General features: G+C 37.1%; 2 protein-coding genes across 5 annotated transcripts; one reads left to right on the forward strand and one right to left on the reverse strand.

Annotated features, from left to right (window-relative positions):
* Positions 1–8,448: 8,448 nt before the first annotated feature.
* On the reverse strand, positions 8,449–25,792 carry LOC103496194 (pathogenesis-related homeodomain protein). 4 transcript variants are annotated; one of them, XM_051086256.1, is made up of 10 exons: positions 25,519–25,792; positions 21,853–23,256; positions 21,093–21,258; positions 20,834–20,957; positions 20,631–20,743; positions 19,973–20,548; positions 12,572–12,898; positions 11,453–11,542; positions 9,252–11,374; positions 8,449–8,958 (listed from the first exon to the last, which is right to left on the reverse strand). In XM_051086256.1, the coding sequence occupies exons 2-9, from the start codon at positions 23,205–23,207 to the stop codon at positions 10,937–10,939; spliced, it is 3,189 nt and encodes a 1,062-aa protein (XP_050942213.1). In that variant the 5' UTR covers positions 23,208–23,256; positions 25,519–25,792; the 3' UTR covers positions 8,449–8,958; positions 9,252–10,936. The 4 variants fall into 4 exon arrangements, with proteins under 4 accessions (XP_050942213.1, XP_050942212.1, XP_050942214.1 ...); XM_051086255.1 differs by having other exon boundaries at positions 21,853–23,522; positions 25,519–25,778; XM_051086257.1 differs by having other exon boundaries at positions 21,853–23,556; positions 25,519–25,778.
* LOC103496238 (zinc finger protein 7-like) lies at positions 9,119–10,040 on the forward strand. Its single transcript, XM_008458013.3, has one exon. It carries the CDS (start codon positions 9,119–9,121, stop codon positions 9,746–9,748), a length of 630 nt encoding a protein of 209 aa, XP_008456235.1. The 3' UTR covers positions 9,749–10,040.
* Positions 25,793–26,838: the final 1,046 nt, after the last annotated feature.

Genomic DNA, 26,838 nt, shown 5'->3' on the forward strand with positions numbered 1-26,838 from the left:
GGCTATCGCAAGAATCCAACTACTAGGGAATGGGAAGCCTTGATCAGTTGGAAAGGACTGCCCCCACACGAGGCGACATGGGAGAGTTGCACTGACATGAAATATCAGTTTCCGGAATTCCACCTTGTGGAAGAGGAGAGTGATGCTAGGCCACCAATTCTGTTTACGTATCATAGGAAGAATAAGAAAAAACATGAAACCAATGAGGGGGAGACAAGTGGCAAAGAAGATCATGGCCATGAAACCAATCCCGAGCAGGCACGTGTTGAAGGGGAAGAAAGCAAGGGGGATGGGGACCAGAGAGGGGACCCACAGTCAGTTAGTAGTGGGAATTAAAAAGGGGACAGGAGGCACAGAGAGGGGTACGAATGTTTTGAAGCAGAAGGCAGGGCTGCCACCTCCTGAGAGGGGAGAGTGCAGCACCAGGTTACCGTTTGGTTTTTTGTGTTTTAAGTAGCAGGTTGGTAGGAAAGAACGGGGGGAAGAAATTCCTTGTTATTGTGTTTTGGTGTTACTTTTCATTTCGTATCTGTGTGTATTGCTCACAAGCTTGAGTGTTCTTTCAAGCTCGGTGGGACGATATTATTAAGCTTAGTGTTACTTTGTCATTTAGTTCTTGGGCTGTACTCTGAATTTTGAAAGGAAATAGAAAAGGGAGTGGAAGTGTCTTAACAGAAAACCTACCTATAGCAATCCCCATAATGTTCTATTCATATCTCTCTACCCGTGGGCCCCACCTGTCACGATCTTTTCCCCAATCATTTCCTCATCGTTTATTTGCTTGCTAATGACCTTTCTGCCCTTTTGTTTATATGTGTGGATGATCGACAGCCTAACAATACCTTTGGGTTCCAAATTCACCTTGTCCTCAAGGTGAAACGTGGGAAATTGTTGGTTCATCTGGTATACCGACTCTCAAGTAGCTTCACTCTCTGGCATGCCCTTCCATTTGATTATCCATTCATTTGTCCCCAACTCTTTGCTCCAGCTTATTCCATAACTGTCTCTGGCCATAACTGTAATTCAAATTCCTCTAGTAGCATTGATGGCTGGTGTTGCACTTGCTGTTGTTTTCCAAGCTTGAGTTTTAATTGGGACACATGGAAAACATTGTGTATAACAGCTTCAGGTGGTGTTTGTAAACAGTAGGTAACTTCTTCAATCTCCTCTGTTATTTTATAAGGTACATAAAATTTAGGAGCAAGTTTTTCACTCCTTTTTCTAGCCAGTGAGCATTGTCTATAGGGTCTCTCCCACTTTAAACTTCATCTCTCTTCTCTTCAAATCAGCCATTTTCATCATACGGTTTTGAGCTACACTCAAATTCTCTTTCAGAGCATTGATTGCCAAATCTCTTTCTTTAAGCATTAGTTCTACCTCATTGTTGGAGGATTTTCTGTCTCCATAAGAAATCAAAGGTGGTGGAGGTCTGCCAAAAACCAGTTGGAAAGGAGTGGTCTTGGTGGAAGCATGAATCGTGGTATTATACCACAATTCTGCCCACGGTGTGAACTTGTGCCATCTACTCGATTGCTCATTGCAAAAGCATCTCAAATAGGTCTCCAAACAGCTAGACCCTTTCAGTTTGCCCATTTGTTTGAGGATGGTAGGCTGTACTTCTCTTCAAGATAGTACCCATGGTTGAGAATAATTCTTCCCTGAAGTTACTTAAGAATATTTTGTCCCAGCCTGTGATGATGGACTTGGGAATGCCATGTTTTCTCACCACCTGATCAATAAACAATTCTGCACTTGTTTAGCTGAAAAAGGGTGTTCCAATGTGATGAAATAAGCATATTTGCTCAGTCTGTCCACCACAACCAGAATTACATTAACTCCCCCAGCCATTGCCAATCCCCCGTGAAATCCATTGACCAATCTTCTAATATGCGCTCGAGTAATGGAATTGGTTGTAGCAAACCGGCTGGTCGTGTAGCTTTTGTCTTGTTCCTCTGGTAAGTATCACATTGCTCTACATGCTTTTTGATATCTGCCTTCATCCCTTTCCACTGAAGTTTCCCACTCATTCTCTTATAAGTTCTCAAAAAGCCTGAGTGACCTCCTAGAATGGAGTCATGGAATGCATGCAGTTTATGAGATGGAAATACTTGAAAAGAAGGAAGCAGATCTTCCAGTTTATGAGATGGCACTCTCAATCTTAGTTTACCCCTTTCCTGAAGAAGAAAATCTTTAAAGGGCTTTTATATATCTGTAACTACATTTTCTGGATCTTTGAAAACTGAGTGGAAGTATGTGAGATTTTCCTCCCTGCCTTCTTTGCAGGGATGGGAACAATATAGAGATCAAGGGATCTTAACCACACTAGTTGATTGACGATGATCTTCCCAGCCTAATTCTTTTCACTCAGTAGTAGCTTTAAATATCTCCCCTTCCAAATTACTAACTAAATTTTGGCTTTGAAGCAAACTCGGTGCTTTTTTTTCTGGTAGACCCTGCCAATTCTAACATCTGTTTCCCAACTACCAGGGGGAAATATCATCACCACTTTATATGCTTCTCAAGTTCAACTCATTTCAAGGTAGTTGAGTTACCTCCCAAAAAAAAAATATTAGTATGAAAACATCAACTTTCATTGAAAAAAGAATACATAGACGTACAAAAGACCTAGACCACAAAAACAGGGGACTACCTTTATAAGAAAGGACTTCAACTACGTAAAATTGTCCCTGTAGAATAATTACAAAAGGTGTTGAAAATCGAAGCTTGGTAATTACCAATTTTCTGAGTATCATGTTGCACCAGCTTGGTTTTCTGCGTTCTAGATGAGAAACCATTGCCTTCTATCAATACGGTAGACTTGAGCACCTTCATTGTGCCTTGTATGGCCCACCAAAGAAGGTTTTTATTGACCACATTATTCATTAGAAGAGAAAGATACGGCCATTTTTTCAATCGAATGTATGTAATGTAACCTTAACAACTTCAGAACTTTCGGAGAATAACTTTTCAGGTATACACAGCCTGTCAGGTTTCTTATTACCTTATTATGGCCTTCTCAACCATACTGAAATCAAAGATTTTTAATGACATGAAAGGGAACCCCAGAAATGTTTCCATTATACTCTAGTCTCCTCTACCATCTCTTAATTGATTTTTTTTTATTTACATTAATTCTTGTTATCTTCTCTCTCTCTTGATCAACTTTCATTGGTAGGCTTGTTTTTGTGGTCCTTCCTTTTGGGATAGGGGGTTTCCTCTTCGCCGGCTCTAGGATGCCCTCTTTTCACTCTCTTGTTTTTAATACAGTATCTGGGTTAAAAAGATCTTTGTGATATTCACTCTCTGGTGCTTGAATGCAAATTTCTGGATTTCTCACGAGTTAGACTTAGATGCACGATTTAACCCTTTTTGTTTCAAAATGTCCTTTACAGGAACTTGGGAGAACTGGGATGCACACATTCTCTCCTGCCCATGCTGGGTACTACCTGCTTGACATCCCACCTATGTGTTGACATGCGGGCTTTTTGCGAGCTGTCTCATGGTACCTTCTACCGTACTTGTCAGGATCGCTAGTATCCTCTTTGTGAGTCTTGTTTACAGGAAACATGAAAAACATAATATTAAATGTTTCTTCATGAGGCCATTATTGTGTGTGATCATCTTTTATAAGGATCATATCATAACATCTCAGTGAGATTTGTGTTTGGATGATATGATGTGGCATAGATTAGGAAGTTATTTTTTTACCGTCAAAATGCCATTAATAAGAAGAAATTGGGATTGGGATTGATAGGGAGGAATGGAAAAGATGGGTGATGCACGCAGACATTCTATCGTTCGAAAGCGGGAGACTGTCGCAACATTTGTAGGTCCCCCTTTTTTGGCCTTTTTTATTCATTTCCATTTTTTAGTATTTTTTTTGTGGACTTTTCTAAACTTCATTAAAAAGAATATATATCTGAAGCAGTGCTGGTGAATGGTGATGGTGAATTTATGCTGTTGAGGTGGGTGAGAAGGAAGGAGGTACCTCTATGCGAAGAGAGAGAGAGGATATTAAATCCTGTTTAATGAATTAACTTCCTTTAGTTGTTAATGGAGAAATTGGGGAATTACTGAGGCGTGATATTAGTGAGTTATATTGCCCGCTCACTTAAATTATTTCAGAAAAAATGTATTTGAGATTGATGGGGGCATACTTATCAAGAATGGTGTTAGAAACTTAGAAGCTTCTGCCATGATGAATGATACTTCATCTCAATCATGCCTTATTTCCCTGGAAAATCTGTGCTGTACTGTTAAGCTGGACACAAGTACAATACTAGAGGGCTGAGAAGGTTGATAACTTGTTTGCACACTCTGTTCATTATCGGATTCCGTGAGTTGAATCGAAAATAATATAACCTTTTCCTGTTCATAGTGTAAATCTTACACAAATTTTATCTATACCGTGAAGTTTGATCCTTTCCTCCGTCTTTTTTATTATTATATTAATCTTTTCTTGGTACGTCCACAGGTATTCCCTTTCTTCCCTTATAGGCTTTCCTGGATTAGGGAACTTCGGTTTTAAATTTTTTCGGATCTTGTAGCAGTCATTTTTAGTTAATGGCATTTGTAGTCTATGTGACAATCACAAAATATGAAAGAAACAAGGCATTCATTAGAAATGAAACTATAGAGCAGAACAATTTGTGCTGTTGATATTTTTATGATGCACTTTCAGAGTCATGAAGCATTTCATCATCGAACAAACACACTTCAATTACAAAGAAAGCTAATAAAAATTGTAAGATGCCCGCCTGTTATCGAGTTCTTATGCTTTTCCCTTTTGTTTTACGTTGTAGGTACTTGAGTGATCTCCGGTAGATGCACACATGTGAGCAATTCTATGTGGGGTGAAGTTGAGTAGAGAGAGAGAGGGAGAGAGAGGGAGTTTCTGGTAACTTTATTAGGTAGGCAGATGTAATAAAACAATTTCAAGCTGTTCAAGGCTTCAGTTTGCCAACGGATTCCCTAAAATTATCAATTTTTTATGATTACTGACCTGATTTATTTCTTCTGGGCCTGAATTTTGTGACTATACTCTCATGGCGGTTACTGGATTTACAATTATGTTATGTAAATTTTCTTTCCATTACCACTCCAGTACCTTCGGCTTGAGAATTATCGATTTGGACACAGATCAACAGGGAGAAATAATACCTCATTCCCAGAAGATTAAGTTTGCAACATGAATGTGTCAACACTTGATTGATATATGCCTTTCACACAAGGTTGTGTGTATTTCTACACATATTAAGGCTTTCCATATGTGGACAACTAGTGTACACACATGTATTTTCATTTTCCATATATTCAGTTGTGAGTGAACTATATTCGTTCATAGGGACATGGAGCTTTTGAAGCACCAATTAGATTAAAGTATGTCATGGTTTTGAATGGAATAGTTGTAATCACATATCCAATAATAGACACGAAGTAGAATCATGTAAGGTTTTAAATGCTTGTCTATATTCTTAAGCTTTGAAGAGTGATAAAAATTTGATTGGTGTTGAGTGGGTGTTGTAGCTTGTGCTCGTGTTTGAAATCCATGTTGTAGGTGGGGAGCTCCAATAGCAACGGGCACATGGGGTTGCCAAAGCCTGATTTGATTGACACTAACATATCATATGTTTATAAAGGCAGGTTTATGGTTTTATGGTTTCATTTGGTCCACAATGGGAATGCAATTCATGGATGGCTGCTTGCAAGAGCAAGCATTTGGAGATCTCTGTTGATTTTTATGGCCCATACCCTTAAGCCAAGCTGGTGTTCTTGTTCCCTACAACTGGACTGACCCTAATCCAAAATATTACCTGCTATTCATCAATGTGGACCTCCGAACCCCATCACTTATTCTCTCTCACTTGATTGGAAATGATGAACAGGGTGAGGAGGGAGATGGTCTCTCGAGTATCGATCTCTTCTTTGACCCCATCTAAGTTTTTAATGTTCATTTGTTTCCAGCGACGCGTCTTTGAGAATGAGGTGAGTTTTGAAGATAATTCTTTGATATTTCCTTCTAGAAGTAAACCAACTTTTTTGAGCTACTACATATAAAAGATTGGGCAATAAAAGTAGGTAGTTATTCTTAGTGGATGGAGAGATTTAGAATTTCAAATCGTAAAACTCTCTCTTCTCTCTATCTTTTGCACGATTGATTGTCTAATCTAATAAACAGAAAAAAGGAGTGTTGTGAACCCAAGTTAGAAAGTAAGTGCAGTTAAACAAAGTAGAAAGAACCCACTCGACTTTCTTTTACTTTGCATGATTTATAGAACCTTTATTCCAAACTTAGTTGCTACTATCGTCATCAAATAGCAACTCACATTTCCATCATATTTAATATCTAGTTTTACATTTGTCTTACGATTGTGTTGTTTGATTAAAGTGTTTATCCAGCTTTCTTTAAACCTAAACACTGATTTAATGAAATCAGTGGACTAAAGAAAACTAGACTTCTTTTGTCAATGAGAAGATAAACTAAGGCAAACTAATTAGTTATATCCATTTGCGAATTAGTTAACATGAACAAGTTCCAAGGTGTGTAAGGTCATTTAGTACGAGGCTTGTGTTTGGCCCCTAACTTTACCTTGAGTATTGTTGGTGTTTTAATTATTTTAATCTACCTTAGGTTATAATAAAACTTAAATCCATCTCGTTCAATCATCATTTATAATACAAACTAAATAGTATAAATTATTATTGTAATTTAAACTAAAAAAATTCATTCAAAATACAACCTATTGTCCTATGGACAATTGCCGAGTGAATTGAGAGCATATTTTGTTCTTAATGTGAGTGTCTTAGATTATATGAAGATAATTTGAAAGAGATACAAGAAAATTCAAGATTTAAATTGATCAAACTATTACTCTTTAGCGTTTAGGAATAGAAATTGATATTTTCCTTGATTCTTCACCAAAATTTGGTGAAATGGGTTCTTCCCTTATGCTTGTAACTTCTATCAAAAGAATTTTCCTTTTTCCTAAAATATAAAATATAATATTGATGTGGCCTGATCAAATTTTTTTGGTCCGACACTACTTGCTTTCACAACTCCTTGTATCTAAGAAGTTCTTTGAGTAGGTCTCCATATATTGCCTTCTAGTTTCACTGGAAAAGGTTTCCATAATCTATTAACCAACTATTTACATTTGCTTAAGAATATCTTCAGTTCTATATCATATTTCAGCTTTTTCTAGGAAAACTATCACCCATAAAGAACTAACACGAATTCTAGTTAAGTAAAGCAAACACTGAATAAAAAAGAATTAAACAACAATAAGTAAATTCATGAAAGGTAAAGGTTGAATTGTCTCCTTCCTTTCTCTTCTCTCCAGGAGACAGGGAGAGAAAGATACTGTCTTACCCTCAAGTTTTTGCAGACAAGAGGACATGAATAAGTACTTCTTCTAATTTCCCTGTCCCTGTTTTATACACACTGTAATAAACACATTTAAGCTACGTTTGAACTTACAACTATTGCAAAATGAAACCTAAAGTATTAACAAATATAACAAAATGCAAAAGAATTTACAAACATAAGAGGTTGTCACTTATAGCCTATATTACTAATAATTATTATATTTAAAAATGCTACCATCAAAATAACTTATCAAACAAGAAATAATAATAAATAAAAATAAAATAAAGTAATAGCAAATATAAATATATAACAGTAAACCATCCAATCAAATATTATTTGGAAACATTGCCCTTCACTAGCCAAAAGAACCATCTTTTCTTTGTGGGGGTTAGCCACCCTTTTCATGAGATTATAATGGAAAGAAAGAACTTATTTGCAAATACAAAGGTGGTTCTTCAGTGGATTTCCCCTGCAGAAAGTCATGTGATTGGCCAACGCAGAAAAAGTTGGGGGAGAAAAAAAAAATCAGATAGATAATAAAACTGGCCTCATAATTATCCCAATCATGTACAATTAGGTCAGATTGCAAACCCAATCTATCAAATAAAGATGTTCAAACCACTATTATCTGCTTTGTCTGATGCTTCTTCTCACAAAACCAACTTTCTTCTTCTTCTTCTTCTTTTTTTTTTTTTTTAAAAAAATTAATACTTGGTTTTAGATATGTATTACAAGCATCAGCCTTGAAAAGAATCCTAGAAAAGTAATTTCTAAAAGTGATTCGTTTTACATGTGTTGGATAAGAAGCACTCCTTCGTAGCCTTGGAGGGACAATTCAAGTAGACTGTTAGATTGTTAGACTGAGACTGAGACTGATATTGATTGTTGTGGTTTTGTACGAATTTCAATCATGTATTTTTCACAAACTTTCCTAAAAGTAGTTTTTGTGTAAGGTTGGTATATTTGTTCCTAAAGCTGTGGCTATGAAGGTAGCAATACAAAGACAAAAGAAAATCAAACCATTTCTCCTTTGTGGGGTTGAAGCAAATAATTGAAGTGATTTCAAATTCAAACTTTGACTGTTTTTTTTTTTTTTTTTTTTTTTTTTTTAATTTTCATAATGGCGAACATCAAAAGAACTATAACATTTTGGCATTTAATCTCACAAGAAAACTATCTAATTTCAAACATTTAGCGTAGAAAATTTCAATAGAATATTCAATATCCTAAAGAAATTAAGTTAGTGACCATGATGTGAACCTAACACTTCAAAGATATCTAGATTAACCGATAATGATTCGGTCGAGATAAATAATCCAATCAAAGCAGTTGAATATCTGATTTTCTGAGAGCATCTCAAACGTAAAAAAAAAAAAAAAAAAAGGTGGTATAATTTGAGAAATTGGGATGGGAAAGATTGATGGAAGTAGTGGGGAATCCTTTAGTTTGAAAGGGAAACAGTAGAGATGACCTAAGCATTGTCCACTGGACCACTAATGGTCGGGAGAGAATGAGAAGATAAGAAATGCAAAAAACATATATACCAAAAACTTGCACTTACATCCTTATAGTTTTTCTCAGCATTTCTTCATCTGGGGAAAAGCAAGAATAAAAAATTTGTTATCACCAAAGCTTTTAGTAGTAGTAGTAGTAGTTTTAAGACTAGACAGAATCAGCTAAGCAATCCTATTCCTGTCCATTTTATAGTTCGATATCATCTCTAGCTCTACTAATTTGGAAATTGGGTTTTCGATGATTTTTCAAGGAGAACAAATTGAATCATTTAAAGAGAACAAAGGACAAGATGAATCAAATGAAGAAGAAGAAGAAGAAGAAGAAGAATTAGATGAAGAAGCAGAATTAGAAGAAGAAGCAAGAGACCAACCTGATGGTGTTGGAGCTTTGGAGTGGCTGAGCTTGAGCTTGGGAAGGAACAAACAGCCTTTAAATGATTCACAAAGATCTGCTGCTTCAACCAAGACTTTTTCATGCAACTTCTGTAAAAGAATATTTTACAGTTCACAAGCATTAGGAGGCCACCAGAATGCCCACAAGAGGGAGAGAAGTGCAGCTAGAAGGCACCAAGCTCATAAAATGATGACTTTGCTTGGTCTTCCAATTCATAATTCTATGGTTAGATCACTTGGTGTTCAACCACATTCACTTGTGCACAAACCAGGCAGGGAAGACACTGCAGTTGTAGCAAGATTTAATCATGTTAAAAATGGTTCGTGGGCAGCACCTTTCATGTTGGGGGATGCCACGGACTTTATGTGGCCAGGAAGCTTCCGTTTCGCTCAACATCAGATTCTCCCAGAGCCACCACCACCACGAGAACCACCAATGGAACCATTCAAGCTCGACCTGAATCTCCGACTTTAATTCTGTCTGTTGTAATAATATGGGATTGTCTTCTTCATTCCTATTGCGTCCAATAGCTCATTCATATATATCAAGCACATGACTAACTTAGGAGAAGAGCTAGAATCCAATGTGAAATCAGGAAGATGCATCATTAATGTTATATCTCTTCTGCTTGATGAAACACAAGAGGCCTGATTTGTTTCAACCATAAGATGTAGTGTATACAAATTACATCAAACTAAGTAAGTAGGCTGTAAGGGGGAAGAAAAAAAGAACAATAATAATTATAAACTTTAAGATTCTTGCTTCAGTCATCTCTTCCTGTGGTCTCCCATTAGGGAGAAATGTCCCAGTACTAGATCACGGCCACCCAGAGCTAAGATTCCATTGAATTACAAGATGAAAACATCTAGAAAACTTGGAAGTAAGCTCCATCAACACGGAGGATCATTTGATACCAATTTGAGTCGCTGACAACACTTTTACTCATTAAATTTGATAAATGTAGGTTCCAACTGCAGGAGATCCAATTTCTTTCAATGTGTACACAGAACTAATTCGACATTAGTGTCAATTTTGCCAAATCTAAAGTTCAAAATCTCATAACCGGACTAATTGCAAAATTTTTCAATAAAGATAAGGACATTAAACTACTGAATAGGACTTCAGAGCGATGTTGCATCCATATTCCATAAGTGATCTATCGCTTCTTAGGCCAAAGGGTAGCTGTAGCTCTATAGTTCTATTTGCCTGGCTTCCTTCCCAGGGGCGTTCAAGTTGGCATGGCTTGCAAAAGTCAAAGATGGCCCTGCAGAAGATTCAAGAAATGGACTACTACCAGCTGATATGAATTCATGTCACCTCATACTGGACATGGCTTGTTTAACTGAAGGATCTCTCCAACTAAATGGATGGCGGTATTGATTGTTTAACACATATCAAGAGAAGGGTCTGATGAGAACATTCACTTGAAAATGCAAATAAATATCTAACAACAAACTCTAGATTTATGTAACTAAGACTGAGCATTTATGCGCGAGGGAATAGATCAGGAGGAATTTCAATATGATCACAAAAACCTACAAACAATTGGGATTGTTCTCATAATTACCTCCCTTCAAACAATCCCCGCATCTGATCTAATGTGTTCTTGGAAGAGGGTGAATGGTCGAATAAATTCCTGTGAACGCATCAATACTTCAGAATCTAAATGGACCTCCTCCTCCTTGTCTTAAACCTATCTGCTGTTTGCGTTTCATTAACTTTAGGTGACTTGGCAGGAGGCCTTGGTGATCCCTCCCTGTCTTTTGAATTTGATGCCGTGTTATCTGACCTGCCCTTCCGTTTTCTGGATTTTGTGGCAGAAGATTCTCCTCTTTTAGTTTTCCGAGTTGTCAATTTCTTATCCCCTGTATCCCCACTCTGACATGAGGCCACAACACTATTTGCCATTGGTAAGTCTTGATGTCGAGCACCATTGCTATCAGTATCTCTGAAACATGTTGCAGATTCTTGCTCATTCTTGGATAGTTCTCCACTTGCCTGAGATAAATGAATGCTCATTCTTGAGGAACTTTTTGCTTTCTTACCACCGCTTGAGGGATGGCGTGTGCTCCATCGCGTGTTCTCAAACCATTTGCTAACCTGAAAATGGAATAGATTATTGAGCCTTTCACTAGAATAAAATTTGAGCTAAAACTTCAAAGGAACCCAATGCACAACCTGCTTCAGATTGAGGCCTAGTTCTTGTGCTAAACTCTCCTTTGTAGCTCGTTTGGGATACTCATTTTCTTGGAATGATGCAAAAAGTCTCTGGAACATTTACAACAATATTAGGAACAATACATGCCATTTTCTTCCCATTAAAATGTTGAACCTGCATAAAAAAACTTGATATATCGGAGTTGATACATTTTGTTTCTCACGACAGAGAAACAAAGATCTCAATGGCTCTTTTTCATCTTATCTTCTGGCCCTCTTACTCAAAACTGACTAGTTTCGTGTGGAAATCATTTTGACGTTTCAAATCTAAGGTGTGTTTGTTTTAAAAGCCAAGTGAACTATACAAGTGCGGGAAACTGATATTCACAATAAGTAGTCCAAACTCGAAGATCAGGAAGGGTGCTGATGGCTAATCTAATTAACAACGCATGCAAGCTGATAACTTATAGATTTTTAGTAAAGCATCTAAGATGAAATCAAGAGTATAGTTGCTCAAAATTGAGATTGTCGTTTGCAAAGAGAAGATCCAAGGACATAAAGAGAGCTAAAATGCTCATTATTTGCTACAACAAAGAAAAGTCTTGTTCCAGTTACAAGAAGGAATAACATCTTAATTTAAATTAATTATCATGTTTCTTACATATAACTAGCTAAATGAGAATGTGAAACATAATACAGGATTCAGTCTGAATTTCATTCCAAATTTCATGAAAGCAAGATGAAACTTGAAAGACAGAAGAATAGAAGCAAACTGTTTTTGAGTTTCTCAGCTATTATTCAGACCACCTGACTGGCTTCAAAGTCAAATTTTAGAATGACATATTTATTTTAGCAAGAATTCTTTCTATATATATATATATTTTGAAACAGCAAATATATTAGATCGAATGGCTGACAGTAACTCCAATATTCGTCTCCTTTGATGTAGTCTCTACGCATCAGAATGCATTCTAAAATGCAAGGGGACAAATGGGAGAAATCTTTGAGTAAACCCTTATTTCCCAACCCCACCCGAGAAAAAAGGAAAAAAAAAAGATGCATGACAAATAAGACAAAGAATGGAGCAAGAAATCCCAGACCAATGGAATATACATGCACACATAAAAGGAGAAAAGTTACCTCCAATGCAGGTTGACTGAGTCTTCTATTTGATGATGATGTGCATTGCCTAACAGAAGAACTAGATTTTGCAGTGTCTACAGGAGTTTCAGTCACAGAGTTATTCACATTTATAGCACCTGGCTTTTGACGAGTTCTCCTCTTATAACTGCGTTTAGTTTTTACATTAGTCAAATCATCATTGGATCCATTGTTTGACAATGCAAGAACCAGAGTTTTAGGACCTCTCTTCCTTGTACCACTATCACAGCCTCTGTCATCACTTGAGTCCAAAGTACTCCCGTAGGTGTCATCGCTCGACTCAGTAGGAACGTTCCCATATGTCTCCTTCAATAATGTAATTGGCAAAAATTTAAGTGAATAGAAATGTTAACTCATTTAGTCCAAAACTAAGCAATAACCCTGATAAATACCTAGACTTTCTCCTATCAAGCATTTAATGCACGACATACAAACATGACATACTAAAGCTACATAAACACATCTTGATGGAGATAAGGCCACTTGATTTTATTTATCTTTTACTATTTCTCGACAAAGTACATACAATAAAAGTAAGAAAACAATTATTTACAAAAGAATAAAAGAATGAGAAATAACTTGCTACTGATTCGCATTTTACAACATGGAAAAACTCATAGGACGTACTTCTGTACCTGCTAAAAAGCATGGAAAACAAATCTCTCTACTCTTCACTATGAAGAATATTAGGTTTATTATGATAAACAATAGTTTATGAAAAAAATTGCCCTAAATGATAATAAAGAGTAACTCGCAGCAACCGAAGTGAGGGAATATTGGTTGTTATTGTTAGAATTAGTGGGTAGCCCATTGGAGAGATTTACCCTGAATATTCTTTCCTTTTTTTTATCTTTTTGTACTTTTCTATTTATTCCCTTTTTGTACTTATTGTATGATTATTAGAAAATAATAAAACTAAAAACATCGTGGTTTTTCTCCCGGTTCTCGGGGTTCCACGTAAACCGGTTTCGTGTTTATTGCTTTTAGTATGGTATCAGAGCGAAGCGACAACAAAACCCTAAGAAAAAGTTTAGGGTACCCAGACCAAAACAGAAGCCGCCGCCACCGCCGTGGAAACCACCATGGAAAAACTACTCCAATGGATTAAGACGCCGTCAATCTATCCAATGGGCCAACCCTCGCCGCCGTCTGCACAACCTTCCGACCAGAAACCACTTCACACGTGGCCTCTGTCAGGCGCGTGGGGCCACGCGCCGCCGTCCGTTAATCTCACCACCCATCCCATCCACTTCTACGCGTTGTCGCTTGTTCAACCGTCTCACCCTTCCAGTCATCCGCTGCCGCACGCGCCGCCCATTGACGTTGGACAGCAAACTTCAAAACTGTCAAATTTGTACAGCAGTGCAAATCTGTACACAACATTTCTTCTATAAGAACGGGGCTGACCAACACCATAACAGATTGGGGAATGAAGCGGGCGAGTCATCAGCACTCTCCGGTTATGGACAGCCATATGTTTGTGGTCTCGGGATTAACCAAAACTACAGAAGGCTGTTTTTGAAGTTGGTGCATCCTTGGCAAAGACCGATCTACCGATGTATTCCAAGAACCTGATAATTTCGCTTCCTAACATGCCTTCAAACTATATAACTAACTCTGTTGCCTTTAGTGCTCGATCCTTGATCCATGATAATGGGAAACTAATTCTCGTTTGTGCGTACTGCAAGAAACAACGGCATACCAAGGATCAGTGTTGGAAACTCCATAGTCGGCCCCCAAGAGGTAACAAACGCTCCTTCAACGAGCAACAAAACTCAGGGCGTATCGATGTTAGAGAGACTGCCAGCACCTCTCAACCAATTGGCCCTACTGCTGGCCAAACCAGTCTCCTACTCTAAGTGTCATTGCTTAGTCAGGTATGTCTCAGTCCCTTGGTCTTATTAGTGTTGATGGGAAGAATCCCTAGATTTTGGACTCGAGAGCCACATATCACTTGACAAGTTTCTCGGAGTACTTTGTCTCTTATACCCCCTATGCCGGTAATGAGAAAATCCGGATAGCCGATGGCTCTTTAGCCCCGATTGTTGGGAAAGGACAAATAGTCCTCTTTGATGGTTTCTCCCTCCAGAATGTTTTGCATGTGACTAAGCTTTCTTACAATTTGTTATCTATCAGTAAGATCACCCGTGAGCTGCACTGTAAAGCTACTTTCTTATCTGAGTCTGTTTTCAGGACTTGAGTTCGGGGAGGACGATTGACACTGCCCAACATAGCAGGGGACTCTACATCCTTAATGATGATACCTCCAATAGTAGTATCTCTACGACTAGTTTACTGTCTTCCTATTTTAGCACCTCTAAACATAACTTTATGTTGTGGCATTTTCGGTTAGCTCACCCGAACTTTACGTATATGAAATATTTGTTTCCCCATCTCTTTCCTAAAATAGATGTCTCCTGGTTATCTTGTGATGTGTGCATCCAGGCAAAACAACATCGGATTTCTTTTCCTTCACAACCATATAAACCCACACAACCGTTTACTCTCATCCATAGTGACGTTTGGGGTCCCTCCAAAGTCACCACCTCATCTGGAAAAAGGTGGTTTGTAACTTTTATTGATGATCATACCCGTGTTACCAGGGTCTACCTCATCACCGATAAATCTGAGGTTTCCGCTATTTTCCAAAACTTTTGTCACTCCATTGAAACACAATTCCATAAAAAATTGTTATTCTTCAGAGTGATAATGGTCGGGAGTTCCAAAACCAAAACCTTAGTGATTTTCTAGCCTCCAAGGGGATTGTTCACCAAAACTCGTGCGCCTACACTCCTCAACAAAATAGAGTGGCCGAGTGAAAAAATTGTCACCTTCTGGAAGTAACCCGTTCCCTTATGCTTTCCACTTCCCTTTCTTCATACCTGTAGGGAGATGTTATTCTTACAGCAACTCATTTAATCAATAGAATGTCTTCTCGTATCCTCTACCTTCAGACTCCCTTAAAATGTCTTAAGGAGTCCAACCCCATTACTCGTCTTATTTTAGAGGTTCCTCTTCGTGTGTTTTGGGTGTATCGCTTATGTCCATAATTTTGGCCCTAATCAGACCAAATTTACCCCTTAGGCTTAGGCTTGTGTGTTTGTTAGGTATCTCTTCACCAACGCGGTTATAAATGTTTTCACCGCCGTCCAGAAAATACTTTGTTACTATGGATGTTACTTTCTGTGAGGACCGACCCTATTTTCCCATTAGCCATCTTCAAGGGGAGAGTGTGAGGGAAGAGTCTAATAGCACCTTTGAATTTATTGAACCTACTAGTACCGTGTCTGACATTGATCCTCACCCTATAATCCTACCCACAAACCAAGTCCCTTGGAAAACATCTTACAGGAGGAATCTCAAAAAGGAAGTCGGGTCTCCTACTAGTCAGCCGCCGACTCCAGTCCAAGACTCCGAACCATCTCGACATCAAGGTATGGAAAACCCTACTGAACCTTGTACTAATAATACAATGAATGAGAATGACAGGTCTGATGTTCTTGAAAATGTGGAAGAAAAGAAACAGAAACAGAAACCAATAACAATGAAGCTGAATAAGGTCATACAGGGAAACTTGACAAGTATGATCCTTCTCTTGATCTTCCTATTGCATTGTGAAAAAGTACTAGGTCCTGTACAAAGCACTTCATATCTAATTATGTGTCATACGAGAATATCTCACTACAGTTCAGAGCTTTTACTGCCAACCTTGACTCTACCACAATACCAAAAAATATTCATATTGCTTTAGAGTGTCCTGAATGGAAGAATGTTGTCATGGAAGAGATCAAAGCTCTTGAAAAGAATAACACTTAAGAGATCTGTGCTTTACCCAAGGGACACAAGCCTGTGAGATGCAAATGGATGTTCACTCTCAAATACAAAGCAGATGGAACACTTGACAGACACAAGGCAAAGTTAGTTTAGTTGCTAAAAGATTTACTCAAGCCTACGGTATTGATTATTCATAAACTTTTTTTCCTATTGCTAAGTTGAATACTGTCAGAGTCCTTTCTGTTGCTGTAAACAAAGATTGACCTCTATATCAGCTAGATGTTAAAAATGCTTTTCTGAATGGAGATCCAGTAGATGAGGTCTACATGAGCCCCCACTTAGCTTTGAAACCCAGTTTGGTCAACAGGTTTGTAAATTCCAAAAATCCTTATATGGTCTGAAACAGTCACCTCAGAGCATGATTTGACAGATTCACTGTTTTTGTCAAGTCCCAATGATACAGTCAGAGACCTACTGATCATACTTTATTTACAAAAGTTTTCGAGACAGGGAAGATTGTAGTTCTGATAGTTTATGTGAATGACATCGTTTTGTCTGGAGATGATCAGGCAGAAATCAGTCAACTTAAGCAAAGAATGGGTAATGAATTTGAAATCAAGGATTTGGGAAATCTGAAATGTTTCCTTGGAATGGAGGTGGCCAGATCTAAAAAAGACATCTCCGTGTCTCAGAGAAAATACATCCTTAATTTGCTAACCGAGACAGGTATGTTGGGATGTCGTCTCGTTGACACTCCTATTGAATTCAACTATAAACTAGGAATCACTGATGATCAAGTTCCAGTTGATAAAGAACAATATCAGCGCATTGTGGGTAAATTGATTTACTTATCTTATACTCCTAATATTTCCTTTGCTGTGAGTGTTGTCAGCCAGTTTATGCAGGCTCCCTTTGAGGAACACATGGAAGCTGTCAAAAGAATTATGAGATACTTAAAAACGACACCTGGTAAAGGGTTGATGTTTAGAAAGATAGACAGAAAGACCATTGAGGCATATACTGACTCGGACTGGGCAAAATTTGTTATTGACAGAAAGTCTACCTCCAGTGATTGTACCTTTGTTTGGAGTAATCTTGTAACTTGGAGGAGATAGAAGCAAAGTGTTGTGGCCAGGAGCAGTATTGAGGCTGAATATAGAGCTATGAGTTTGGGAATATGTGAGAAAATTTGGCTCCATAAAGTCCTTGTAGTCTTCATCAAGAATGTGAGACTCCATTGAAGCTTTTTTGTGATAATAAAGTTGTTAGTATTGCTAACAACCCAGTTCAGCATGATAGAACTAAACATGTTGAGATTGATCGACATTTCATCAAAGAAAGACTTGACAGTGGGAGCATATGCATTCCGTACATCTCTTCGAGCCGACAGGTTGCTGATGTCCTCACCAAGGGGCTTCTCAAACCAAACTTCAACTTTTGTGTTAGCAAGTTTGGCCTCATTGATATTTACGTCCCAACTTGAGGGGGAGTGTTAGAATTAGTGGGCTTAGCCCATTGGGAAGATTTACCCTAAATATTCTTTCTTTTTTTATCTCTTTGTACTTTTCTATTTATTCCCTCTTGTACCTTTTGTATGATTATCCAAAAATAATAAAACTAAAAACATCGTGGTTTTTCTCCCAGTTCTCAGGTTTCCACGTAAGTCAGTTTCGTGTTTATTGCTTTCAATAGTTATCTAATATGAAAACTAAAAACTTTCGCATAAAAAATTAGATTTGATTAAAGGTAATTACACTCTTGACTTTTCTAAGTCTATTTGACCTCTTAAGTTTTCAAATCTATCTAAATTATGAATCTTAAAATGTATGTCTAGGTGGTTATTCTATTATTATTATTATTATAATCTTTTAATGGCAAAAGAAAGCTTGAGTCTTTTTATAAAATAATTATTTATGGTACTAATAGATAAAAACAAAAATACACCTTTGGTTCCTATATATTGGATGATGATTAGGCAATATCATATTAAATTGATAATACTTCTAGTGATTAGACATGTGTTGACAATTTTTCTCTCTTCCATTACCCTCTTCTTTGTTTTTACTAGTGACAATGGATGTCTGCTCTTCTCTCTCCTCCCACCTAGTCGCATGGCACCCAAATCCTCGGAGAATAGAGAGGAGGCTTCCCTTCTTTCTAGATAAATTCTGAAACAAAGGAAAGCTTCCCCCTCATTGTCCAGATTCATATTAGCACTTATCGACGGCGATGATAACTCCCAACAATGGTGATGTTACCACACATTCGAAGGACTAGAAAGAGAAGGGAGGAGACAGGAGAGCGTACGGCAGCAAACCTTGTCTACAACAAAGTAGCTTGAAGAAAAAGGGGAAGGGAAAGAAGGAGAGAGAATTACCAACTCAACAAAAGATACTTTTACAATAATATATTATGGCCAAATCACCCAATCAACAATTTAACTGCCAAATCATCGTTGTTAGTCAATAATGATCAAAAGATCAAGGACCATTTAGAGTAGTTTCCAAAATGCAAGCAGCCAAGGACTGTACATTTTTTTTTTTGGAAAAGGAAACGGGTCTCTTTATTAATAGGTAAAAAGAGATAGTAGCTCTTAGTACAAGAGGGATACACAATAGCTAAACAAGAAATAGGGGTCAGTAGTCCCTATTTGGAACAAGAGCTAAATAGAAAAAGGGACATACAAGGACTAATACATTTTGAAACAGAAAGGACCACATAGATACCAACACCAGATTAAAGGTGTATTTGGGCCAATTAATTAGGGTTGTCCATCATTCATCAACATCGATTTTGGGGGAAAACCGAACAGATGGTTTTCCATAAATGGAAACCGACTAATTTTTTAGGGTTTTTTTTGGCCAACTGACTGGCTGTCAGGTCGGTCAGTCATTTTATTCGAGTTTTTTATTTAAAGAAAATACAAAATAGAAGAAAGGGAGAGAGAAAACTTGCAATGAAGATGTGAGAGGGTGACAACCTTCAAAGAGAGGATGGAAGAAGAAAAAAATGAAGAAAAGGAGTAGGGAAGAAGGGAAGAAAAAAAACAAGATGAAAGAGAGGAAAAAAAAGAAAAAAAAAAAGATAACTAGAAGATGAGGGGAAAAAGAAAAGAAAAATCAAAGTTCAAATCAAATTACTTCTGAAAATTTAACCTATTTTGAGCCATTTCTAAAAAATTGTGGTTTAAATTGCAAAAGTTGAAAGTAAATGAAAGTTTGTTGAAGTGCCAAAAATGTGGTTCCCTTTCTCTTTAATCAATAGTCCTATAAATACTACTGTAAGAGAGAAGGCATGTCTTTCTACCATGCTCAAGATCAGGAGTAGAACACACTGAAATGTTTAAAACGAAGAGGCTTGCCACTAACCTAAGCTTCAGTTAGCTAATAACAACACAAGTTACATACACATGAATGAATCCAATCGGGTAATGAGATATTCTTTATAAAAAAAGAAACATATGGTCAATCAACTATGTTTGCATAATGTTGATTGTTGAGAGAGCCTCCCACATGCCATATACTCCAAAGAACAAATTGGCAAATAGCAATATAATTTCTTCTTTTATAAGAATATAATGCATTATGATTATAAGAGAATACTCACGTCATGGAGCTTCTTATAATCCAACCGTTCAACCTGCCTTCTTCCCGAAATAGGTTCAAGACCATCCTTATCAAGACCAGAGTCTAGTAGACTTGATAACTCATTATGTAGTGTACTCTTGCTGGGTCCAGAACTTCGCCCATTAGTGTTTTTCACAGGCAAAGTATTATTTAATGAAGACACAAGGTCATCATCTTTGGAAGAACAGTTATTCTCAAGGGCAGCTAGATCCTCAGAATCAGATGTAAAGTCAGAACTTGAACTTTCCTGTCTATCACCCTCATCTAGTTCTGGAACACTCGGATCATAGTCATTATCCTCAGAGTCATCAGAAGGGAGACCTAAGTACTGGTCATCATTGGGTGGAACCTCTAATCCCTCAGAAGCAGAAGCATACCCAGATGTATCAGAGTTTGACTGATCAGAGCTTGATTCATCAGAACTCAATTCATTGTCCTGGTCAATAGTATCTGGAATATCAGGATCATAATCACCATCTTCAGAATCATCTGAAGGAAGACCTAAGGTGTCATCAGAATTTCGTCCAGCCGCCGCCGCCGCCTCAGGATAGACTTTCTGCACACAGTAGAAGAAATTAACAATATAACAAACGATGAAAAAGGTACTATTCGAATATATGTTGCAAAATTTAAATTACCTCCCAACCATCGGTGATTGAAAGATTTGATCCTTGAAATTCATTGAGAAGATCCAAGCAGTCATCTTTGCAATCACATCCAGGGCACAGCCATCCCTCATCATCCGGCGGAACTGTGAGAGGAAAAGAGGGAGCATGAAGGAAAGTTACTTGAGAAACACAAAATCGACTTTTTAATATCTAGTTGCCAGTGAGAGTATTACTGTCTGTGTTTAGCAAAGGTGGTTCTAAACAGAACTGATGGAACCCACGATCACAAATGCCATCACATAATATGATGTCATTTTCAAGGGACAGTTCTTTGGATCCACATTTTGCACAGAATATCTGATACAAGGTCAGAAGTTCACAATGAAGTCATTTATCACAAAAAGCAGATGCTTTGACAGAGTCAAAATTTATGCAGAATGAATCAAAAGATAACATCTGGTAAAAAATAAATTTAAGATGATATCTCCCTACATCCTCGCTGTCTATCTGTCCTTCAGAATCGAACAAAGATTCAGAAAGCCTCCCTTCAGCACAAAGTGTATCAATACGTTGAAATAGATCTCTTATTTTCAATTTGCGTCGCATGATTTCATTTGATGCCCGCTGAAGTTCCTTTTCGGGCTTCAATTTATCTGAGCTGCATGGTTATAGTAATGATCAGAATGCATTTCGTTACATCCATTATGATAGATAAAATGAAAAGAGAAACGATCATAGGATACATTAATGACTGAAACAAAGTTCAAATTATAACAAAAGTTCAAAATATTGATTCAAACATAGTGCATAGAAATTTCTGTTCGCTTCATGTCAGAATGAAATAACAATAAATTTAACTTTTATGTTTATTATCATCAGGAATTCTAGAAGTCTAACTTGGACAAATTCATAAATCTTGAAGTACGAAACAATCAACAAGTGCACCAAACCAAATGCTGAGACAAATCTGTCAGCTTTCAGCCAGAACCACTCTCTACAACTCTACCATGGGGTGGGGTAGAGACCTATAAAGAGCTTTTATGTGTGTGTGTGTGTGTGTGGGGGGGGGGGGGGGGGGGGGGGGGGGGGGGTTCAAAGAACACAGACACCACAGAAAAGAAATCAATAGAGGTTTTTCACACAATGAGCTGATGACCATCCGTCAAAATCAGCAAAGACAAAGTAATACAGGCAAGAATCAAGACACAGTCGATGAAAGACCAAATTACCAATTAGAGGGAAAAATACATACCTGAACCCTTTCCAGCCTTCACTAGAATAAGCTTCAATCAAACTCTGTTCATATCTGATGCGGTTCAGTAAATATCTCAAATGATTCCTGATTGATGAATACTCATCCACTCTTGCTCCCTTTCCTTGTATATTTCTCTTCTTCTTCTTCTTCCTTTTTCCCTCCTCTTCAGCAGTAAAATTATTCAAGTCATTACTTGGTTCAGGAGCTTTAGCTTTCTCTTGGGTCCTTGAACGCAAAACTCTGTCACTGCTTACAAGGGACCTTAACTTATAATTTTTCTTTTTTGATTTAAAAAATCTCTCATCCTTGTGATCCAATTGTTGGGAATTACTGGGGATTGTTTCTAAACTTTGGATAGAAGTAATTTGAGTTAAATCTTCAATAGGAGGGTTCATCTTTTCGATATAATTTTTGGTGACATCTTCAAGAGGAAGTTCTGAGCACTCATTAAGAAGAGTCGTTGTCTCATCCTCAATAGACAATTTTAAATTTTTAGTATCTTTATCAATAGATAATGAATTGCCAGCTTCAACTTGATCATTATCAGCATGATTAGAGATGGTCTGATTATCTTTTTCTGACAACTCACTAAGCAAATATCCCGAACCAAGTTCCATATTCTGCTGGACCCCTGCTTTTTCTTCATCTGGACCGTCAGTTTTTCTGGAAAACTCTGGAGTTGTTCCCAACTCCTGATAACCTGAATACATTGGCTCATTTGAAAGACAAGTTCGCACTTCAACTTCAACACTGGCCTTGGCTTCTTGTACGGCTTCAGCAATTTTATTAGGTCTTGATTCTGTATCTGTATTTTCATCTCTTTCTTCCATATTGTCACTGGCCTTGCCTTCTTGTGCGGCTTCTGCATTATTATTCGGTCTTGATTCTGTATAAGTATTTCCATCTCTTTCTTTCATATTGTCACTGGCCTTGGCTTCTTGTACAGCTTCAGCATTATTATTAGGTCTTGATTCTGTACCAGTATTTTCATCTCTTTCTTCCATATTGTCGCTGGCATTGGCTTCTTGTACAGCTTCAGCATTATTGTTAGGTATTGATTCTGTACCAGTATTTTCATCTCTTTCCTCCATATCGTCACTGGCATTGGCTTCTTGTATGGCTTCGGCATTCTTATTAGGTCTTGATTCTGCATAAGTCTTTTCATCTCTTTCTTCCACATTGTCGCTGGCCTTGGCTTTTTGTACAGATTCAGCATTATTGTTAAGTCTTGATTCTGCACCAGTATTTTCATCTCTTTCTTCCATATCGTCACTGGCCTTGGCTTCCTGTACTGCTTCAGCATTATTATTAGGTCTTGATTCTGTATCAGTATTTTCATCTCTTTCTTCCATAGTGTCCCCTAAGAATATCAGCTAATCTCCAGTTTGACTACTCCTATTCCTGATTACATAAACTAGGGGTTGCTCAGACTTAAGGCCAAAGAATCAACCCCTAAAATAATGTAGATTTTTGCACATCACTTCCGGAGATTAAAAGGTCAGTTGATCATTTTGGAATTAAGTTTTTCAATTTCTACAATAGCCAAGGAGCAGAAATTTTCCTTTTTGCTGTACTGAATATTTATCCTACATGCGTATATGGACCACCTCAAGCACTTCCCTCACCAAACTTCTCCACAGACATTCATACATCTTGACTATCAGGCACTGAAGAGACACCAAGATGACCAGCATCATCCATCTTGAAGGATATAAGGCTAGTAGTCATAAACAATAAAATTCAAGAGGTATTTTTGGATTCTACAATCCATTCTTTGATTTCAGAATTCCAAAAAAAGTGTCAGCAAATATTAGTTGTAGGAAATTTTTAATCAAGATCGTAAACAAAACTATGTTACTTGAAAATAATCTCAAAATATTCCATTTAAAAGATAAATTCATGAGACAAAATTATCAAGACATATATTAACTCAGCTTCTACTGTGAAAACTTTGTACTTATAACCTTAATTTATGAACTGAACAGATATCCAATTTTGAGATTAAAAGGTATACTCAGCAAAAGTCATTTATTTTATTTTAATCTATTCTTTGTGAGAGAGTACAAACAAATTCATGTGACCGTTATTGATTCTTGAAATTCTTTTTAATATACCAGCCTAAAATTTAGTTTCCTTAAGATAGAAAAAAAATGTTTGAATAACAAAGTTATAGAAATAAAATAAAATAATATAAACATTGTCCATTATACTGTTAAATGGTGAATGAATTTTTATTTCATAATAATATAAGTAAAGGAATGGAAATCTAGAAACAACTTACAAAAACTCCAAACTACGTCAAATACCCTATGATACAGATGACTGCATCCACTATTATCATTATTATTTTGACTTTAATTATTTTGATAGATCTGATTGACAGATGTCATTACAAAAAGGAAGATAAGGTAGCTCACCAACAACTAGTGAGATGGGGATCGAACTTCCAACCTCTACGGTGGAAGACCATGGCATTTACTGCTGAGTTAAACTTAGTTTGGCAACTCACAAAAAAAATACGCACACATGCATGTTTACTTAGCACCATAGTCACTCACTCATATCATGCAACAACGAATGAATTATCAAAGCCAGGAAAACAACAAGAAAAACTATGGACTTAACTAGTTAAGCTATTAAAGCATAATTTTATGGTGAATAGGATGTACATTTGCATTGAATAAAAGATGAAGATTTAAAAGAAGACACTAGGCAATTCAAAGCTGATCAGACCATCTAAAAGAAAGAATGTCTAAGATTTTAAGGTACTAATCATCAAAACATTGAATAGCATAGTGTAAAAACACATGCTAACATGCAATTTGTTCCCTTTTCAGTATTCATAATCATAATGTCAATCTCATTACATATAATGGTGAACAAAATAGCCATTCAACACCATCTAAGTTGCGGAAATGAAATTGGAAGATATCAATATATAAGCATAAATAACAATAGCAAGCCCCTCGAACTGTAGAAGCATATTAAATTCCATTATTTAAAACAAACAGACACCAAAAAGAAAAATAATAACGATATTCGAGGTTTGAATGACTAGTGGGTCTATAATCGAGAAACGGAACGTACGTATCAACATAAGTACAATCCTACGACAAACTTTCGCACTCCAGCTCCATTTCTAAAAATTGAAATTCAGAAAAACAAAAGGGAGGACGAGGCTCGACTGGAGTAACAAATGCCCAACCATAAGCTCAGGTTGGCTCGTACTCCAACTTCTACCTCAGAAATTTGCACGTCTAACTTCAATTACGAGAAACAAAGCTCCCAAGGGGGAAAATCAAGCACGACTTTATAAAACCGATAATAAAATAAAAATGAAATCCTTGAAGAGAAAAGATTAGTCCCGGGCGTATAGTTCAACAAGGAGAAACAAAAAGTTGTAAAAGAAAATAATTCTGGAATGATTACGCCTCAATCTCCGAAAGTTAAGCAAAACAAAACGGTAAAGTAAGAAAAAGAAAAGAGAAGAAAGAAATGCAATTAAGGAGAAAAGCATTTGAAGAGAGAAGAACACGGCAATGCATTAGCTTCGGAAACTCCATTTCCATTTCCATGTGAATTGACAAGAAACAAAGAGAATCTAGAAGGGAAAAAAAACGTAATAGAAAATAAAAGATAAAAACCTATTGGAAAAAGAGGTACCTGGTACAGAAGAAGAACATAGTATTGTCCGTTTTTGGATCTTGTAGGAGATGGAGATGTTTGTTAAAGGAGTTTTTTCTTTTGGAAGAAAGGAGTAAGGAATTTGGCGATGGTGGTTGTTGTTGTTGTATTTGGTTCTTGGTTCTTCTTTGTGTTCTCAGCGGGAAGAGAGAATAAAGCGGCTTTGTCTCAGAGTCCTCCAAATCTGGGCCACCGTTACTCTGTGCATTTTGGCTAGCCTTCACGCGCACCGTCTGCCTTCCGCTACCGCCGCTCTTAATCACATTGCGTATCTCATTTTGGGCTCCTTCTACATCTATAAAAGCCCATTTTCTACCTTCCATCCTCTCTTTGTATGGGCCATAGGCCCACTCCATTTCAGGACCTTTTAGACTTGCTTCTTGCTGCCCACATTCTCCTTTTGCAATTCTTAGATCTTAGCCATATTGTAACTCCCACGAAATTAGTTTATATCTGTTGGTGTGCCTTTAGCATCGTTGGAGCTGACATGTTGTAACATGGATGTGTCCATTAAAGTTGTAGAGTTCTAGTAGCAAGCTCAACTAAGTTATTTTTTTTTCTAGTAAAAGTCTAGGAGTTCGACCGATCAACCTAAAACTAAAGATTTTCTGACTTTTTCTTTATGGACATGCGTACCGCATGGAGATCTCTTACTTTGGGCTTGGGCTTGTTAATGGGTTTTGTTGGACCGACCCTCAACAATACTCTTTTAAAATATAAATACATGACTAATATATGTATATATATGTAATTTAGGTGGGATTGGATAAAAAAAAAATATCATTGAAGTTGAGACCCAACCCAATTTGAAAACAAAACTAATTCAACGGTGATAATTAGGTGTTGGCCAAAAACTATGAAAACCTTGTAAAAAGGAAACGATCTCGGAAGCACATACTGCCATGATCTAGGGACACAATGTAACAAAGGTTCTAAGAATAGACCGGACTTCCCTCAAAATACTATTGCAAAGTAATGGACAAAATAATTGGACATGGTTGTGAGTGCCAAAAATAGAATAAAGATAATTAGTGTATTATGTATATGGACATATACCCTTTGATCAAGAGAATGTTACCTTTCATAGAATTGCAGTTTTAACTCCAACTTAAGGTTTCGTATTTCAAAAACTATTGGATGGTTTAGAGTAGAAAAATAAAAACAAACAAATTAAACTATTTTTCATGTCAAAATATAAATCTAATGGAGTTTAATGTTCGAATCTTTTGACGTCTATTCATTTATCCATTTTTTAACTCTCCAAAATGTTTAATTAGTCCCTTCAATTTTTAAAAAGTT

Source organism: Cucumis melo, chromosome 6 (genome assembly GCF_025177605.1).
Source record: "Cucumis melo cultivar AY chromosome 6, USDA_Cmelo_AY_1.0, whole genome shotgun sequence".
Classification (NCBI taxonomy): domain Eukaryota; kingdom Viridiplantae; phylum Streptophyta; class Magnoliopsida; order Cucurbitales; family Cucurbitaceae; genus Cucumis; species Cucumis melo.